Source organism: Phascolarctos cinereus, unplaced genomic scaffold (genome assembly GCF_003287225.1).
Source record: "Phascolarctos cinereus isolate Bilbo 61053 unplaced genomic scaffold, phaCin_HiC Scaffold_5;HRSCAF=322, whole genome shotgun sequence".
NCBI lineage: Eukaryota > Metazoa > Chordata > Mammalia > Diprotodontia > Phascolarctidae > Phascolarctos > Phascolarctos cinereus.
Genome location: NW_027555958.1, coordinates 246,454,669 through 246,474,021, shown reverse-complemented (window position 1 = coordinate 246,474,021; position 19,353 = coordinate 246,454,669). Strand labels below are relative to the sequence as shown.

The following is a 19,353-nucleotide window of genomic DNA, read 5'->3' as shown; positions in this document are numbered from 1 at the left end:
TATATGGACTTTATGGATGGGTGCTGTGAAATGCACTGGAAAATACAAACAAGAAAAAACCCAAACTCATCAGGGTTTGGCCTAAACAGAGACACTTCCCGAGGATAATCCTTCTAGTGCAAATAAAAGAAACAGACCCACAGGGAGTTCTAATTCCTTTTCTCCACCACCCCTTAGGTCCACCACGAATACAGCAGCTACATCAAAACTAGTAAGTACATATGCTTCCTGAGGGTCATTTTTCCAGGTCTGTTTTAATGTGGTAACCTGAGGGAGGAAGGAAGTCCTGGGCTGCAGAAAGGGCAACTCCCTTCTCCTTTCCTGTACAGGGCACTGAAATCCTTCAGAAGACAGGTAAGAGTCTATTCCATTTAGATGCCTTCTTTTCTTTCCCTCCAACCCCACTTTTTTTCTCCCATCCTTTCCCTCTGGATTTGCCTATTCCTTTGTCTTTTCCTTTATGTAATCCTTGCCCCCAAACCCTGTTGATTGGTGGAGATGAATGCCATGCTCACAGAGGGCGGGGCAGAATGGGTGAGAGGCCAGAGAGTTCCAATCTTTGCTAGTTCCCTGTTGGGGGCTCTTCCAGGCAGTGAACTGGGGTTTCACTTAGTTTGGGAAAATCCTTTAATATTTACCTATCATTTGGACCATTACGAAGGCAACATTGCTAGGACTATGATTCTTCGTATTGGACGTTCTTCAGTGTTTCTAAGCTCAACAGCAGTATGTATAGTATAGAGGGAATTTGCCAGATGTCCTCTCGGAGCACATTTGAAATAGCCTGATTGGTGTTAGGGGTGGAGGAACTGGCTGTAAGACAGGAGGGAAGTTGAAGGAAGGGACATGCTCACACACATGCAGTTTTCACAACTCTTTGGGGAAATGAAAACGGTAAAGTTTCCTCACAAAAATTTAGAGATTTTCTGAGTTAGTTAAGTACTGAATGAATGAGGCAGTTAGGGAAAAATAGGAGCCTCCGATTTGGCATCCCTGGAAATGGGAGCAGCCAGGGATAAGAAAGCCTCCCAGGGGACTCACCTGCACTCTTAGAAATGAGAGGAGATCAAGACATAGCACGATTAAGAAACTGAAGAGGAACTTACTTTTGGATACTGCAGTTTTCAATAAAATACAAACAAAAAAAATATCAGTGGGGAAATAATGGCTCCTAGTGATGTGGATTGGGGGTGGTGGGTGGGAGGAAATATCAGAAATGGAACCCTCAAAAACATCCAACCCTCCATGTTAGTTACAGCTGAAACTTGGGAGTCAAGCCATCCTTTGCTGGGGTTTTGCTTCCCTAGTCTTGATTTTTAATTTATGAAAATTTCACAAGTTTCTGCTTTGCCAAACTTAATTATCTTAGGAAGGACTCTTGGGAATGCAGAAAGAGAGAAGATTGGGAAGCACCTAGACTATCACAGACTGGGGAAAAGGGAATGAGAAGAGCAGGGAAAGCCCCTAGACTCAACAGAAGATGCGCAATGGAACCGAGGGAAAGCCAGAAAACTTACACGATGATTCTGTTTTTTATACTTCTTTATGTCATCCACAATAAAATAAAGTATTATGCAATAAGCCTTTATTAAGTGTCTAGGAGACAATGTGTTAGGGATTGGAAGGTGAAACAAGACACAAGTGCTATCCTCAAGGATCTTATAGTCTATCAGGTGAGATAAATACACAGATCTGAGTCATAGGACTGATCATAGGAAATTTAAAACTCAATAAATCCAAAATGGAAACTAATTCCCTTCCCTTCTAAACCCACTCCTCTTCCTAACTTTCCTATTCCTGTTGAGGGCAACACCATCTTTCCAGTCACTCAAGTCCCCAACCTCAGAACCTCATCTTGTCCCTTCCCTCTCCTTTCCTCACCATATCCAATCAGCTGCCACATCTCATTAATCCTACCTCTATAGCATGTCTTAGAGGCATCCCCTTTCTCATTATTCACATGACTACCACCCTCATTTGGGCATTAATTCTTGGAATATTGCAATAGCCTCCTAATTGTACTCCCAGTTGCTATTTCCCTCCTATTCTAATTCACCCTCCACAAAGCACCCAAAATAATTATCTTGAAGTACAAGTCTGACTCTGCTCAAGAACTTTCAGTGGCTCCTTTTATTTCTTTAGGATTAAGTGCAAGCTCCTTTGCTCAGCATTTAAAGTTCTTCCTAGTCTGCCTCTAGTATATCTTTACAGGCGTGAGGTTTATTAGTAACATACAAAGCAGCTTTTTTTATCCTGAACTGTATTTTCTGGCATAAATACACACACATGTATTCTTGCACACATGAATACATAAATACACACATATACATGTACACATATCTATATTTATATCTTGATATAATCTATCAATGTTGATACCTATATCTATATCTAAGTGATATTTATGTCAATAACCATATCCATATCTATATATCTTGATATCAGCTATTTATCTCTGTCACCCACATAAATATCCATATTTGTATGTCTATATACCATTTATATTAATTTTTATATCAATATCTATATTATAACCATATCTTGATTCATATTCATGTCTAGATGTGTCTATCTATATTTATCATATCTATCCATTTTCATCTCTCTCTTTCTATCTCTCTCTTCCCCCTCCTCCCTTGTGACCACTTCCTCATTTAAGTCACCATGTATCAAGGTATATATTGAGTTGGAGAGTCTTGTAAAGTTCTTTGTTAAATTCTCAATGTCTTCACTCTCCGCAATAAATATTGTCACAGAAACTCCCTTAGCCTCTTGCTAATCTTTCTGCTTAAAGTTAAACTCATCATAAGAATTTCAAGACAATACAAAAAAAAAGAATTTCAAGGTAAGGTCATCAACACTGACAACTCCTTTATTTGTGAGTCATTTAGCTGCAACTTCTTTATGTCTTTTGGCTACATTTATAGCAAGAATATGTGAATATCCCTGTGCTGCATTTCCTCCAATGACATCATTTATCACTGAACAAAATTCTCACACCTTGCATACCTGTTGACAGTTAATGTTTGTAGGTGGTCTAAAAAACTTTGTGATTTTTAAATAAATTATTCTTAGCATCCTCTGCCACCCTTTTTTGTCCCTTTAATGTCACTTCAGAAGTAGGCATGGGACATGTGATATTGAAAGCCATTTTATTCTTTTCTTTGTTTTGTTTTGTGGGTTTCCAAGTCCAAAGAATTTATCACCTAATGGCCAATCTGTTGGAGATAAGCCCCTACTTGCTTCGCTAGGTACAATCTTTCCAGTTTGAGTGACCCTGTCAGAGCTTGTGTTCTATCATACTTAGGTCATTTTTATGTCACAATGTAGCACTGGAAGACTATTGTGGGAGATTTTTTATAGAATTGTATCTTTAAGATATGTTCTCAGCAAGGGGATCACTGGTTCAAAGGATGAAATCAGTTTTTACTCTGCTGTCAAATTGCTCTTAACAACAACAACAGCAACAAATTGTTGTTTAGTTGTTGAAAAACTGAGAAGTCATGTCCAACTCTTTGACCCCATTTAGGTTTCTTGTGTGTGTGTGTGTGTGTGTGTGTGTGTGTGTGTGTGTGTGTGTGTGAAGATACTGGAGTGGTTTGCCATTTCCTTTTCCAGCTCATTTTATAGATGAGGAAACCAAGGCAAACAGGGTTAAGTGACTTGCCCAGGGTCACATAGCTAGTAAGTGTCTGAATCTGGATTCCAACTTAGGTCTTCCTGACTTTGAGACCTATGCTCTATCCACTAAACCACGTAGCTGAAATTTTAGAATTGTACCCACAATTTATGAAGGTGTATGTTTCCCTAAAGCCCTACTGATTTAAAAAATAGAGTTTAATTATTTTTGACAACGTGATGGGTATAAAATCATACTACCCTATTGTTGTTCAGTTGTTCAGTTGTGTCCAACTCTTTGTAACCCCATGGACCATAATACACCAGGCCCTTCTATCCTTCACAATCTCTCAAAGTCTGTCCAAGTTCATGCAGTCCCCTTTTCCTTTTGCCTTCGATCTTTCCCAACATCAGAGTCTTTTCCAGTGAATCCCATCTTCTCATTATGTGGCCAAAGAATTTAAGCTTCAGCTTCAGTATTTGATCTTTCAGTGAATAACCCAAATTAATTTCTTTAAGTATTGATTGATTTGACCTCCTCGCTGTCTAGGGGACTCTCAAAAGTCTTCTCTAGCACCTCAGTTTGAAAGCATCAATTCTGCAGCACTTAGCTTTCCTTATAGTCTAACTCTTAGCGCCATACATTGCTACTGGAAAAACCATAGCTTTGACTATATGGATCTTTGTTGGCAAGGTGATATCTTTATTTTTTAGTATGCTGTCCAGATTTGCCATAACTTTCCTTCCAAGTAGCAAGCATCTTTTAATTTTATGGCTGCACTTGCAGTCTGCAGTGATCTTTGAGCCCAACAACATAAAATCTGATACTGCTTCCATTTCTTCTCCCTTTTTTCCCCCCAGGAAATGATAGGACAAGTTGTCAAGATCTTAGTTTTTTCAATCTTAAGCTTTGAGCCAATTTTTATACTCTCCTTTTCCACCTTCATCAAAAGGCTTCTTAATTCCTCTTCGCTTTCTGCCATCAGAGTGGTGTTATCTGCATATCTAACATTGTTGATATTTCTCCCAGCAACCTTAATTCCAACATTCAATTTATCCAGCCTGGCATTTTACATAATGTACTGTGCTAATAAGTTAAATAAATAAGGTGACAATAAACAGCCTTGTCATACTGCCTTTCCAATCTTAAACCAATAAGTTGTTCCATGTTCAGTTCTAACTATTGCTTCTTGGCCCGCATACAGGTTCCTCAGGAGACAAGTAAGATGATCTGGTACTCCCATATCTTTGAAGACTTGCCACGTTTTGCTGTGATCTACAGAGTTAAAGGCTTTAGTATAGATGTTTTTCTGAAACTCTCTTGATTTCTCCATAATCCAGCGAATGTTGGCAATTTGATCTCTATTTCCTCTGCCTCTTTGAAAACTAGCCTGCTCTTCTGGTAATTCTTGATCCATATATTGCTGAAGCCTAGTTTGCAAATCTTAAGCATAACTTTGAGAGCATGAGAAATCAGTGAATTTGTTCAGTAATTTGAACATTCCTTGGTATTGTCCTACTTTAGGACCTGGGACATAAACTGATCTTTTCCAGTCCAGTGGCCCATGTTTTCCAAATTTGCTGGCACATTGAGTGGAGTACTTAGCTCAGCTGTAATTCTATCACATTTACTAGCTTTGTTGTTGGCAATGCTTCACCCTTCCAACCTGAGGACCTCATCCTCCAATATAATCTCTTTTATCATTTTAGTGTTGTCCATGGGGATTTCTTGGCAAAGATACTAGAGTGTTTTGTCATATCCCTCTCCAGTGTATCACCTTTTGTGATCCACTATGACCTATCCATCTTGGGTAAGCCAAGCCCCTCCACTGTGACAAGGCAGTGATTGGGGATACAAAGAAAGACAAAAACATGGTCTCTACCCTCAAGGAACTCATATTCTAATGGGAGAGACAACACATATGGCCTATTGGAGATGTTTTCTGTTTTCCATATTTGTTCAAGTGTGCCTTTGAGTCCTTTGTGTCTTGGGCATTTTCTGTAAGGTATCCCATACCTGCCAGTATTATTGTATATAAAATATTCTTGTGAGAGGGGATCCTGATACCCATTTTTTTGGGGGGACCCTCCTAGAAATAAGGCATATATGCTGTGCTTTCAGAAATTTTCTTTCTTTCCTTTTTTTTTTTTTAAAGACAATTGGGGTTAAGTGACTTGCCCAGGGTCACACAGCTAGTAAGTGTCAAGTGTTTGGTCTGAGGCCGGATTTGAACTCAGGTCCCCCTGACTTCAGGACTCTATCCACTGCACCACCTAGCTGCCCCTAAAAATTTTCTTGTAGTTACTTTGAGGTGGGAACAGCATCAAAAAGAGAACCTGACTTGTGGGGTTCAGCTTCCAGGATGGGACCTGGTCCATGTGAGCTCAGAGTCTTTAGCAGTCTTTAGCATGAGTATATACTTTAATGATGATCTTTTACTTTGGAAGAAAATGCTTGAGCTTGCTTAGATTCTAGGCTGTAGGCCCATTCTTGTTCAACTAGAAACTATATAATCAATTCTAACTTAAATTTTGTCATCATTCCTTCTCCCAAATAAATTGGTGAGATGCTAGTGGAAGCTTCTGGATATGATTTTTCTTCTTTCTGAAAGTTTGATAATTTTTTTCTTTGTATCTGTAATTTTTTAATTTGGTGTTATGCTTTGGAAAGTTGAATTTTAAAATTCTTCTTATTGGAATGTTGTGGATTCTTTTTATTTATAGTGTTGTTTTTCTTGGTATTTGTGGTGTTTCTTAAATGAATTCTTACAGTATAATGCCCTGCTTCCTTTCCTTTTCAGTGTGTTCTAGGACACCAACAATTCTAATCTTTTTTCTTCTAGATCAAATCTCTAAACGAGATAAATATTTTTCCTTGAATTGCCTTTGATTAAAAAAAATGTTTTATGAATTTGCTCTTACACCTGGATTTGTCTGCTGTTCTTTGCATTTATTCTAGTTTTTTTCCTACTTCCTATCATGTTTCCTTTAGTAATTAAAAAAAGTTTCTTTCATTGTCTTATTTCAGGATATTTTAGTTGCATTCATGGTTGAGTTTAAATTTTCATATGATTTTGTGTGACTGTCCATTATATTAATCAAGCTTATCTTGTCATATTTCTTAGATTGTTTCTAGTATAAATTGACAGTCTTGTCAAAATTTCAAATTTGTCAAATTGTCAGATTTTCCTTTTGTTTTCTTAAACAAAATAAAATTGTTTCAGAGACTTTTCTCAGATTTGTTCATTGTCTTTCAGACGCATTTTATTTTGTTGTTATGACTTCTAGAACTTAAAAAAGCCTTTCTGACCATATTTAGAGGGACTATGAGGAGAATGGCTCCTTGGCATCTTCTTACTCTGCCATCTTTTCAGGAGTCCTGTGATTTTTCATGTTAGAAAAATTGCATATACTCAAGGCTTTTTTTTTAAACTCGAGCTTTTTAGTCTTTTAGGCAAACGTGTGCATGGCATTCAAACAACGTGGCCAGCTTGTTGGAGTTGCACTCTCTGCAGTAGAGTTTGAATGCTTGTTGGTTCTGCTCCAGAAAGGACCTCAGTGTCCTTATCTTGCTAGGTGATCTGCACAATCTTCCTAAGATTATTCGAATGGAAGTGATTCAGGTTCCTGGCGTGTCACTGGTATACTATCCAGATTTCACAGGCATACAACAGTGAGGTCAGCATAATTGCTCTGTAGATAGTTTATTCTGATCTCTCATATTTTCCTGATCTTTCTTTACCCTTTTCCTCTTTACCTACTTTGTCCATTTCATAGGATCATAAATGGAGCTGGAAGATAGCTTACTGGTTATCTAGTCCAGTGGTTCCCATTTAGTGGTTCTTTAATTCTTTGGGAGTTAGTTCGTGTTGATAGTACAAGGGATTCCCACTAAATTTTTTAAAAATACTTCCTTAAGCTGTAAATAATTACTCAATCATGTTATGAATGTATTTTTCCTCTGTGACAATAAGCATATGTGTGTTTGGAGAATTAGAGGTTTGTTTCTGCAGTGATCTGAAACTTTCATGATTATGTGCACAATGATTTTGGTGTTTGAATGCAGTGATTGCAGCAGTCTCTCACAGCTTCTAAACTCATATGTAGCCCCTGTCCCAATTGGTAACGGGCTCTTTCCTTATTGATGGAGACAAATGAAGGGCAGAGCAGAGTTGGTGAGAATGGGACAGTTCTGTCCTGTCTTCTTTGGGACTCTTCAGCTTCAGGTCTTCTTTGACCTTTGAGTTGCTTTGGGTGATTCTGGCTTCCAGATTCTAGATGGAAGAAGGAAGAGGACAAACCCGATTCAGGTTGCCAAAGGAAAAGACTCTGGGAAGATGTGGGAGGAGCTGGCAGTCTCCATCATGTCCCTATTCCTATCTTGCTACACTAGAGACTGCAGGGGGTTTCCCTTTATATGCAATCAAGGATTCTCTCTTGGTTGAGATGAGCCACCTGACTCCCAATAGAAGAGATAAAGATTTTATAGTCATCTGTACAGAGGTGGTAAATAAACAGAGACATTAGAAAGGAGATGAGATCTTTGAAGGAGAGAGAGTCTAGAACAGAAGTTCCCAAACTTATTTGGCCTACCATCCCTTTTTAAAAAAATCCCCACCTCCTGGAAATCTATTTTCTTTAACTCTTTAATGGCTTTTTTGGGGAAATTTGTGTCATTTCAAAAATATATATTTTTAAAAATGATGCATCTTAAATTTAATAATTTATTATAAATTTGTGATTTTTTTCTTGCATTGAAATTTTGATGATGTGATACTGCATTTGTAACTGTATAGTATTATATTGTAAAAAGTCATTACATGCACATATTCCTGACAGTGCATGCTGCACTTCCTGACAATGCATGACATGCTCACCTGCCAACACTTGCTTGTTAAGACCTGTCAGTGGACTTGACCACTGATTGGTTATAACTTGTATTTTGTATGTTTATTTGGAAAATAATGTAATCACTATGACTTTAACTCTGTTACACAACAGATGAAACACATATGGAAGGTTTTTCAAAATTTTCTTCTCTTTTCTTCTTTCCTTATGCTTCACTGCCACCTTATTTTTATTCAGCACCCCTCAACTGCACCTGAGCCAACCCTCTGGATTGTTCCAGCACCTGCAGGGGGCAGTATTGCCCACTTTGGGAACCTCTGCTAGAACAAGGGTTCTCAACCTGGGATCTGCGAATTTGTTTTTATATTTTAATAACTGAATTTTAATATAATTACTTTCCTTTGTAATCACGTCTTTTGTTGGGGCATAATGAATAGAGCACTGGGCCTGAAGTCAGGAAGACCTGAGTTCAAATCTGGTCTCAGACATTAGATGGGTGACCTTGGGCAAGTCACTTAAACATGTTTGTCTCACGTTTCTTCAAATGCAAAATAGGGATAATAACATCTCCTATCCCAGGGTTGCTGTGAGGATCAAATGAGATAATATTTGTAAAAAGCACAGAGCCTGACACATATTAGGTGCTTAATAAATCTTGTGGCTGTGGTAAGATTTGAACTCAGCTTTTCCTGACTCTAAGTCTGGCTTTCTATTCCTTGCACTACCTAGCTGTCTTACTAAAATGTGATACTTAGAACTGCATGCGGTACTCCATATGTGGTCGGACTTTCAAAATAGAATACTGCAGGACTATCACTTTCCTTATTTTGGGGATTATTCTCTTGTTAAAAAAAGTATCATTGATTTTTTTTAACATCTTAATTTCCAAATATATACTTTCTTTTCTGCTGCTCCTTCAGCCATTCCTTGTATCAAAGAAGAAAGGGAAAACCCCCCCAGCTCAGCAAACAAAAAACCAAAACACATTAACTGAGTATGAGAGTGTTCTACCTCTTCAAAGAAAGGATAGAGATGCATTTTCTCATATCATCTCTGCAGCTAAGCTTACTTATTATAAACTTGTTTTTGATCTTTTCATTTATGTTATAGTCATCATGCATATTATTTTGCTGGTTGTGCTTTCTTCATTCTGCCTCAGTTAATAGTCTTCCTATGTTTCTCTGAAATTTTCCATTTTATTGGCTTTTATTAATGTTACTAATATATGTTATATAATATAATAATATATTAATAAGTAACATTCCATTACATTTATGTATCACAATTTTTGAGCCATTTCCCAATTGATGAGTCATATTCTATTGATGCAATCTCATGTCACATTAGCTTGTTTTGACTGCTGTTTCATGCTGTTGGTTAATGTACGAAATATCTCTAGAGGATGCCCACAGCTAACTGGGACTTGGTTATTGAAGCTGACCCAGTGAGAGGCTTAATAGAGGTCTCCTGAGAAATGAGAGGTGAGAAGTTCAGGTTGGAGCTGGAAAAGAAGAAATGAAATGAAATCGAAGAGAAGAAAATGGCAGATGTGCTTTGTTTTCCAGCATTCTGTCTGAACCTTAATCATGATGGTGATATTGGCTGCTCCTAAGAACTGCTCTGGGGTTTCAGGGGTCACTGGCTGCAGCTGTGCTGAGAAGGCAGCTGTCCTAGGGGACTGCTGGTGTTGAGAAGTAGGGCAGAGAGTGATTCTGAAGCTGACTTTAGACACCTAGCTCTAAGTTACCTATTGTATGAAGCTCTAGATGTGAGAAAGAGGATGTAGTTTTTGGAAAGGAGTGGAGTGCCTGCTGCCTTAATTAATTCCTTGGATGTTTACTTTGCATCCATTTGTAAGCAGTAGGTGGCGCAAGTGAGCTAGGTAAGCCGAACTTTCAATTTTAGGAAAGTTGGTTTTCTTTACCAACCTATTCATTTCTCCTCCCTTCACAGGGGACAGGGCATTTCAAACCCACCAACGGCTACTGCTAAGAAAACTAGAAAAGAGGGAAAAGGAAATGTTTGATGACTTGAAATTGTCTTAGCCTCATTGGTAGAATATTGGCATGAAAATTAGGGGCCTTTGCTCCTTTGAGAAGTTTGATGTCATTAAAGAAGCTTTGCAGATTCCAAAAGGCAAGCTAGGTTGCATTCAGGGTTCATCAGTTTTCTCTCTAAAGGTGGCTAGCATTTTTTCATCACGAGTCTTTTGGAATTTTCTTGGATTGTTGTATTGATCAGAGCAGCCACGTCTTTTACAGTTGATGCATCATTGCAACATTGCCATTATCTCCTCTCACTTCACTTTGCATCAGTTCATGTAGGTCTCCTAGGCAAGTCTCCTCATCTCTCAGTCTGTACTGGCAGAGAGTTTTCAAGACTTATCAAGAGTTTTCTATGCCGATAAAGTAATAGGTGATCTCTACTTCTCTCCGAATAGTTGAGCAAATATCTTGTGGTGATGGTGGTGGTGGTGGTGGTGGTGGTGGTGGTGGTAGTGGTGGTGGTGGTGTGGTACAGGGATGGGGGGGTGGCACAGCTAGGTGGCACAGAGTGCTGGACCTGGAGTCAGGAACATTCATCTTCCTGAATTCAAATTCAGCCTGCTTTAGTCTCATTTTTTTATGGCAAATAATTTTTACAACAAATAAATATTTAAATAAATAAGGTTAATCAGTGATTCTCCTTTAGGCAGATAGGTGTTTTAAATGGATAAAATGCTAGGCCTGGAGTCAGGAAGCCTGAAGTTCAAATCTAGTCTCAGACACTTACTAGCCATGTCATCCTGGACAAGTCACTTAAATGTTGTTTGCCTCAGTTTCCTTACCTGTAAAATGGAATAATAATAGCTTCTACTTCCCAAGGTTGTTGTTAGGATCAAATGAGATAACATTTGCAAAGTGCTCAGTACAGAGCCTGGTACATAATAAGTACAGTAATAATTATCATACAAACATTAGCTATTGTCATTCCTATTCTATGTGCTCCGTTTTCCGTTTTTAATTTCTATTTATTTGTCAGGTATGTAGTTGTTTCAACCACAAGTCATCTTTTTCTCATTTTAGTTTTGCAGTAATTTCAACATTTGTTTTAACGCCTTGGTTGTCTGATTGCACAGTAGTACCTGTTCAGGAATCACTTGTACATCTGTAATGAATTTTTCTCGTCAAAGTATAATTTCACTTTTGGTGATGCTTGGTGTTTGTTGTACCCAGTGCCTTCTGATTTTTTTTCTCATAGAAACTATTCTAATCTGAATGCAAGGGGTTCACTGCCTGCTTCACCATCTTCCTTTCCTCAGCTATTGCCGCTATCATAGAGTACTTTAACATTCGTGTAGATGCTCCTCCCTCAAACTCCCCAGCATCCTATTTCCTCAGCCTCCCATGACCTAGTCTTTCCCTCCACCTCAGCAACAGTATTGGTTTGCTCACGCATTAGCTCTTGCCATACCCATAAATATTTCACTTCGCTTATGAGAAAGTCTGACATTTCCCTATATGACCATAACCTCCTATCATTTTATCTCCCCATGTTTCACCTGTGCTGCATATATTAATTTGAGACCTCCAACCTTCAGTACTTTCTCAAGCCATTATCTCTGCTTGATTTCATTTTCCTTGCTCTCTAATCCTAACCCAACAGTTAGCCATTTTGATGCTACATTGGCCTCTACTCTTGAATCTCTTGCTCCCCTCCCCCCTTTTTTCTATCATTGTTTCTCTCTTGACCAATCACAGCTCTGGGTTGCTGTCACCATGTGCCTTTTCTGCTACTACTCACAAACTGTGAAACACAGCTATAGGAAATCCCATAACCATATTATACAGCCTCACCTGGGCCCTCCCTGCAGCAAGGTGGTACTATTATTCCTCTCTGTTTTATTCCGTATCTCACTCCCCCACAGAAGGTTTCCAAATCTATTCCCTTCTCAGGCCTCTACACCTTCCCTTCCCCTTTCCTTAGTTAAGGATCTTACATCTGCTGAAAAAAAATTGAGACATCCGACATGAGTTACCTCTTCCCCTGTTCCCTTCATCTCAAAACTCCTTGATATCATCTCCCAATTATTCTCTTCTCCCTTCCCTTCAGTTTCTTTTCTTCTTGCCAAGACCAATCCCTCTATGTGTTCTTTTTTTTTCTTTTGTGAGGTAATCGGGGTTAAATGACTTGCCCAGGGTCACACAGCTAGTAAGTATCATGTGTCTGAGGCTGGATTTTAACTCAGGTCCTCCTGACTCCAGGGCCAATGCTCTAACCACTGCGCCATCTAGCTGCCCCCCCCTACATGTTCAATTGATCCCATGCCCTCCTAGAATTTGTAGCAGATTGCAATCTTAATAATGTCTCTCAAATCTTGTCTCTTCCTATCGACTGGTTCCTTTCCTATTGCCTTCAAACATACTCAAGTCTCTCCTATCCTTAAAACACTTTCACTAGACCTTACCATCTCCTCAAGCTGTTATCCCACAGCTCTCTTCCCTTTCTCAGCCAAATTCCTTGAAAAAAGTTGTCTATAGTCTCTGCTTCCACTTTTTCTCTTTTCACCCATTCTTCAATCCTTTGCAATTTAGTTTTCAATTTCATCATTCAATTAAAACTATTCTCTGTAAAGCTACCAGAGATCTCTTAATTGCCTGAACTGGTGCGTCTTTTCTCAGTCCTAATCCTTTGCTGTATGTGACATGGTTGACCATGCCTTCCTCCTGGATGCTCTCACTTCTCTGGGCTTTCATATCACTACTTTCTTTGGGTTTGCCTCCTGTCTAACTGCTCCTTCTCAGTCTCCTTTGCTGGTCCATTATATCACACTCCCTAACTACATGTAAGTGTTCCCTAGGGTTTTCCCCTCCCTGTGCCCTCTTCTCCTTTTCCTTTATATTCTCCCTCTCTTTTGATAGCCGTATCATCTCCCGTGGATTTAATTATTATCCCTTGCAGACAATTTCTAGATCTATATATCCAGCTCCAATCTTTCCCCTGAGCTTCAGCCCCAGGTCATCAATTTCCTATTGGACATTTCAAACTGGATGTCTTGTAGTCATTTTAAACTCAACATATTTAAAACTGAATTCATTACTTTCTTCACTAAACCTTCCTATCTTTTAATTTTCTTATTTGTGTCAAAAAGACCAGCATCTTTTAAAGGTCCCAGGCTTATGATCTTGCCATTATCCTGGACTCTTTACCATATGATGAAGTATCCTGGACTCTTTTTTTTTTTCCATTTTTTTTGTTTTTTGGTGAGGCAGTTGGAGTTAAGTGACTTGCCCAGGGTCATACAGTTAGTAAGTGTTAAGTGTCTGAGGCAGGATTTGAACTTAGGTCCTCCTGACTCCAAGGCCAGAGCTCTATTCACTGCGCCACCTAGCTGCCCCTATCCTGGACTCTTTACCCACATATCCAATCAATTGTCAAATCTTGCTGTTTCTACCTTCACCATGTCTCTTGAATCTGACCCCTTCTCTCCATTCACACAATGACCACTCATCACCTCTTGTTTAGATCATTGCAATAGGGCTCCCTGCCTCGGGTCTGTCATCACCCTGGTCCATCCTGCACACTGCTACCAAAGTAGTTTTCCTTAAGCACAGATCAATCGTGTGACTTCTCTACTTAACTAATTCCAGCGGCTCACTATTGCCTTTAGGATAAGATATTAACTCTTCTGTTTAGCTTTTTTTTTTTTGGCAGTTGGGGTTAAGTGACTTGCCCAGGGTCACACAGCTAGTTAAGTGTCAAGTATTTGGTCTGAGGCTGGATTTGAACTCAGGTTCTCCTGACTTCAGGGTGGGCGCTCTATCTACTGCGCCACCTAGCTGCCCCTTGTCTAGCTTTTGAAGCTTTTGAAGCTTTTGAAGTACCATGAAAAGGCCTGGCTGCCCCTTCCACCTCATGCCTGGAAAGTGCTCCCTAAAGAGTGAGCATTCTTCCTTTAAGATGCAGCTCAGGCACCATGTTTTGCATAAAGGATTTCCTGATCTGCTCAACTGCTAGTGTCCTCCCTCTCAATCTACCTTGTATTTAACTACTTTGTGTGTGTGTGTGTGTGTGTGTGTGTGTGTAAATACACACATATATACAAATACATATGCATTTTATATACATGTATTTATATTTATTTCTCTACATGTACATATACATATATATTAACTTTATATTTTTGCTCCCTATATTTTTATATGTGCTTGTCTCCACTGTTAGAATGTAAGTTCATTGCAAGAAGGGTTTTTCTTTTTTTCATTCTTTCTACATCTACCCCCATTGCTTAGCTATGCCTGATACATAACAGGAGCTTAATACATGTTGATTCTGTGTAATTTTCACATCTTCAGTTTCTCTCACACTTAATTCCCAAATCATTATTTTCCAGAAATATTTTTGTTGCCATCTTCACCTATTTCAGCCTTTGCATTGAAGTCACCAAGTATTCCTGTATATCTGATTTAATTTGGAGCGTCTTTTCACATTCTTTATGGGGCAGCTGATAGAACACTGGGCTTAGAATCAGGAAGATCTGAGTGAAAATCTGGCCACACACACTTACTAGTTGTGTGACCATGAACAAGGTTGTATGGTTGTGGTTTGTCCTTTGTTCTTGAAGAGGAACATGACATCAGGAAGATGATGACATGACTTGCAAGTGAATTGGATTTAAGTGAGTGAGGGCTGTGCAAAGTCACAAGCTCACTCTCTCCTCCAGAGCCATCTGGGTTCAGTGACCAGATGTAGATCAGGACAACTGGAGATGGCCCAAGATGCAGTGGGAGACCTTGGCCTTTTTAAGTTAAGGTCTTTCCAAGTTCTCACTTTGATTGAGGCAATGCCCATTCAGTGATCAGGCCTGTTTAAGGAGTCAAGGAATGGCCCCTGTAATAGTAATAATAATAATAATAATAAAAAAATCAAACCGAGACGGGAAGAACCTCAGAGTTGCTGGTCAAAAGAGAAACAATTACTATTTGCATTAACTCTGAGCCATATTTGCCTTAGTTCCTCATCTGTAAAGTAGGGGCACACTGGAGAAGGAAATGGCAAACCATTCTAGTATCTTTGCCAAGAAAACCCCATGGACAAGTCCATGGTGTCATGAAGAATTGGACATGACTGAACAATGAAATGTTGCATTTTTTGGAAAATTTCTCTCTTTATCTTCTTCAATAGATAGATTGTAATTGTTGTCAGGTTAGTTTTGTGCAAACTTATAAGCACTGTAATACGAGGTAATGAAATATCCCATGAAATGATGTTTCTTATTGCCTTTGCATATTAGATAATATCAATTCCACCAATTTCTTTGTTTCTGGGTGTCATCTTTCTACTTAGCTGTGACTTCTGTCTTCTGTTTTCATTAAGAATAAGAATGTTAAGATTGATACAAGCCAGCGCTTCTAGTAGTGTGTCCTTTTCTTGGTCAATGTACAAGGATTTCACATTTACCGACAAGTAAGTTAGTTTGTGGTTGGTCTAAAGCCCGCACTTCTGCCTCACTTTCCACTGCTGCCATTACCACTGCAGAAGCAGAGGGGATCACGGAGGACTGAGGGCCATAGGTTGCCAGTGCCAAGTTTATCAGCAACAAGTGGTGATGAGATTACTAAGCCAGGACGGCCTTAGGAGAGCAGACTCAATCTGTTGCCAGGGACATACTGGAAATCTTTCTAAGATGGTAGAACTTGCCAAGAGTTTGATTTCCACTGGTGCAGCCATTGAGCAGCCATGGTAATCTTCATGACATACAGGTGTAGGACTTTCTGGAGGTATTACAGATATCACTTCTATTATAGAGACGGGGATATTGATGCTTAAGGAGATTAAATGGTTCTAGTCTCCACAGACTTCCTCTACTATGCCTTAGAAGTCTCTTTACCTTGGAATTTCACTCTATTCTTGGACTTCTTACAACAGAAGTATAGTTGAACCCTGTAGCCACTTCCTCTGATTGTCTTGTTCTTCCCAGAACCTCCATTTTGAGGAAATTGTCTAGGCCAGCCATGGCTTCATTCTTCTCTAGACTCCACTCCATTCCTTTAGATCTTACTCTCTGGACTTTCTCTACCATGACTGTGCTAATACCTTCCCCCCCCCCCCCATTTACCCACCCTTTCGATTTCCTTTTGTGCATCATCCATTCCTATTAGGAATAAAGCTGTTCCCCTTTATATCATCTCCGTGTGTTTTTGCTCATACAAACACACCCACAAACCCACACATACCATCCATCTGTCTATCCATCCATTTACAAATTGTGTCTGATATACATGTACCACAGACTTTCTCCTCACTGGGCTACTGTGTAAATGGACTGTGGATACAAGATGAAATGCTATAGTCTTTGCCCTCATGGAGCTTAGGGGAGATGTTATATGTATGAATAACCCTAATGTAAATTTGACTTCATCAAATTAAAGGGCAAGATCCCAAGAAAGTTTCTATTTTGCTCCAAAATTTCCTCAGCCCCCTTTTTCATAGGTATTGCATGTTCTAAAGATCTTAGACCAGCATTCATAAGTTCTTTCAATACATTTCAAATATTGGCATCTGTTGACCTGGAAATCTGGAACAGAGGGAAAGCAAAGAGCATCAAGGTCCCTGAACATGTGGAAACTGAAGTAGCTGAGGTAGGGAAAAGTTGCTGGATTGTGTAAGAGATCCAAGGACATCAGAATGGAGAACTTTTTGGGAATTATGTAGAAAACAAATGAATAGAAGCAAATTTTTCTTCCTTCTCCACTTGCAGTTTAGAAATCCATTCTGGTTGGTGTTGACAAGTCATAATGAGTCCTAGCTGACCTTTGTCTTTCTTTAAAAAAAAAAAAAGACAGACATCCTGATACTCTGCTTGAATGTTGACATTTTATCCTAACCCTCTTTGCTCTTTCTTCCTGCTCATGGGAGTTTCACTCTGAATAGTTAAGCATAAAGCTCTGGGAGTTTCGAAAAGAAAAATAAAAAGAAAAAAGACAGTGGGTATTGTGATTAGAGCATTGCGCATACCCAATTCCTGCTAGTAGGAAATGGGCAGTGATCTGTCTTGAATATGTTACATGCAAGGTAGTTTCTTTCTAGTCATGATAAGCTAGAACAACAGTGTCGCATGAGAAGCTAATGTATGGATTGGCTAACAGGTCTCATAATTGTCTCAGAGTAATCAGCCTTCCCAAAACTTGTTGCCAGTGTCTGAGTCATTCCCATGAGTAATTTGCCTTGCTTCCCCTTCTGTAACTTGGAAGCTGTGTGAGGAACTGAGAACAATCAGACTCTGACTCGGAAGTAGTGAGGGAAGGTACTGACTCCAGCCAGCATGAGTTTGTGTGTGTGTGTGTGTGTGTGTGTGTGTAGGACTGGAGATACAATGGGATAGAGGAGATGGTTTTGGAGTTGAAATAAAAGTAATGGGTATTTGTTGATACATTATACAGCATGTCCCAAAAGTCTTAGTGCATTTTAAGAGCTATTAAAGCTTAAAAATACACTAAGGCTTTAAGGACACCTTATATTATATTGAATGATGATTATAATCCTTTACATTACTATGCTTTTCTTTTCTTTTTTTTCTTTTTGGCTAGGCAATGGGGTTAAGTGACTTGGCCAGGGTCACACAGCTAGTAAGTGTTATGTGTCTGAGGCTGGATTTGAACTCAGGTCCTCCTGACTCTAAGGCTGGTGCTCCAGTTAGCTGCCCTAACTATGCTTTTCTTAATCTAACACTTATGTACAAGTGCATGAATGCATGTGTATGTGTGTTAGAGAGAGAGACAGATAAAGAGACAGAGAGATGAAGAGAGAGACAGAGACAGAGAGAGAGAAAGAGAAAAAGAGAGAGAGGAAATATGATGTGACACTTTGCTTTTAGTTATTATTTGAGGTTTAAATAATTTGTTAACAACAGTCATATCTAAGATATAGGAGTTTCTAGTGGGAGAAGTGGCTGAAATAATGTAGACCATATTGAATCTATTCTTGAGTAGGTTCAGGAATAATTGGAAAGGGAGAATTCCTATAAATCCCTGAAGAATCTATCAAATTTTTGAAAAAAAAAGTGAATTTTCCACTTTCTAAAATTTCATCAATAACCCAGAGGTACACATGCTGATAATGGGGAAGGAAAGGAGGGTGAGAAACAGAAACCTTAGGAAGTAGCAGTGCATGTACCCCTCCTTCTTTCCCCTCCTCTCAAAGACTGACAGAAAAAAGAGATGATAAACAGATTAAAAAAACCTTACCATTGTGTCCAGCTAAAGGAAATAAACAGAAAGAGACAGATCAGTAAGTTGATTTAGCACAAAGACAGAGAACATACTTTCCATTCTTTTCAAGTTACCACTTCTCAATGGTCCAAACTGTCCATTTTGCTCAATGTGAAATGGGGTGGGGGATTGAGCATCCTAGTAGACCTTAGTCCTATGGTTCAGGTCTATGAAGATCTGTTAATATGGTTGTGAGCATGTAAGAAAATTCCCTCTTCCCTGTTCTCTCAGCCTCTGTCCAAAAAAGATGCATACTCTCAGGAAACTGGAAGAATTTTACTTTTAAGAACTTTTAACACTTCTATTTTTATCCCTATTTTTATTTTTTATTCTGTCCTTCCTCTCCCTCTCTTCTTACCTTCTCCTGTTCTTCCTCCATCTAGATTGGTATTAACAAGCCCTCACAACCAGGGCCAGAAGACTTTTGTCCTTCTCTGAATTCTTTTCTATAACCAGTGAAGCTTCTACCTTCTGAAAATCCATCAATAAACCAAGGAGTACTGGGAGATGGGGAACATATGAATGTGGAGAAACATGAACTGCAGATATGGAGATATGGCAGTAAACGGAATCGGGCAGAGCAGGGCAAGCTCTCCCCAGACACTACAGATTATACTTGCCAGAATGGAAAAATGAG

General features: G+C 39.1%; 1 protein-coding gene across 1 annotated transcript in view; it reads right to left on the bottom strand.

Annotated features, from left to right (window-relative positions):
• The window catches only part of LOC110199364 (uncharacterized), a 42,961-nt gene extending 23,866 nt beyond the window's left edge, over nucleotides 1–19,095 (bottom strand). Inside the window, exon 1 of the mRNA XM_078155690.1 lies at nucleotides 19,075–19,095. Within this exon, the coding sequence (XP_078011816.1) occupies nucleotides 19,075–19,095 (21 nt within the window). The remainder of the gene's footprint in view (nucleotides 1–19,074) is intronic.
• Between the last annotated feature and the right edge of the window lie 258 nt (nucleotides 19,096–19,353).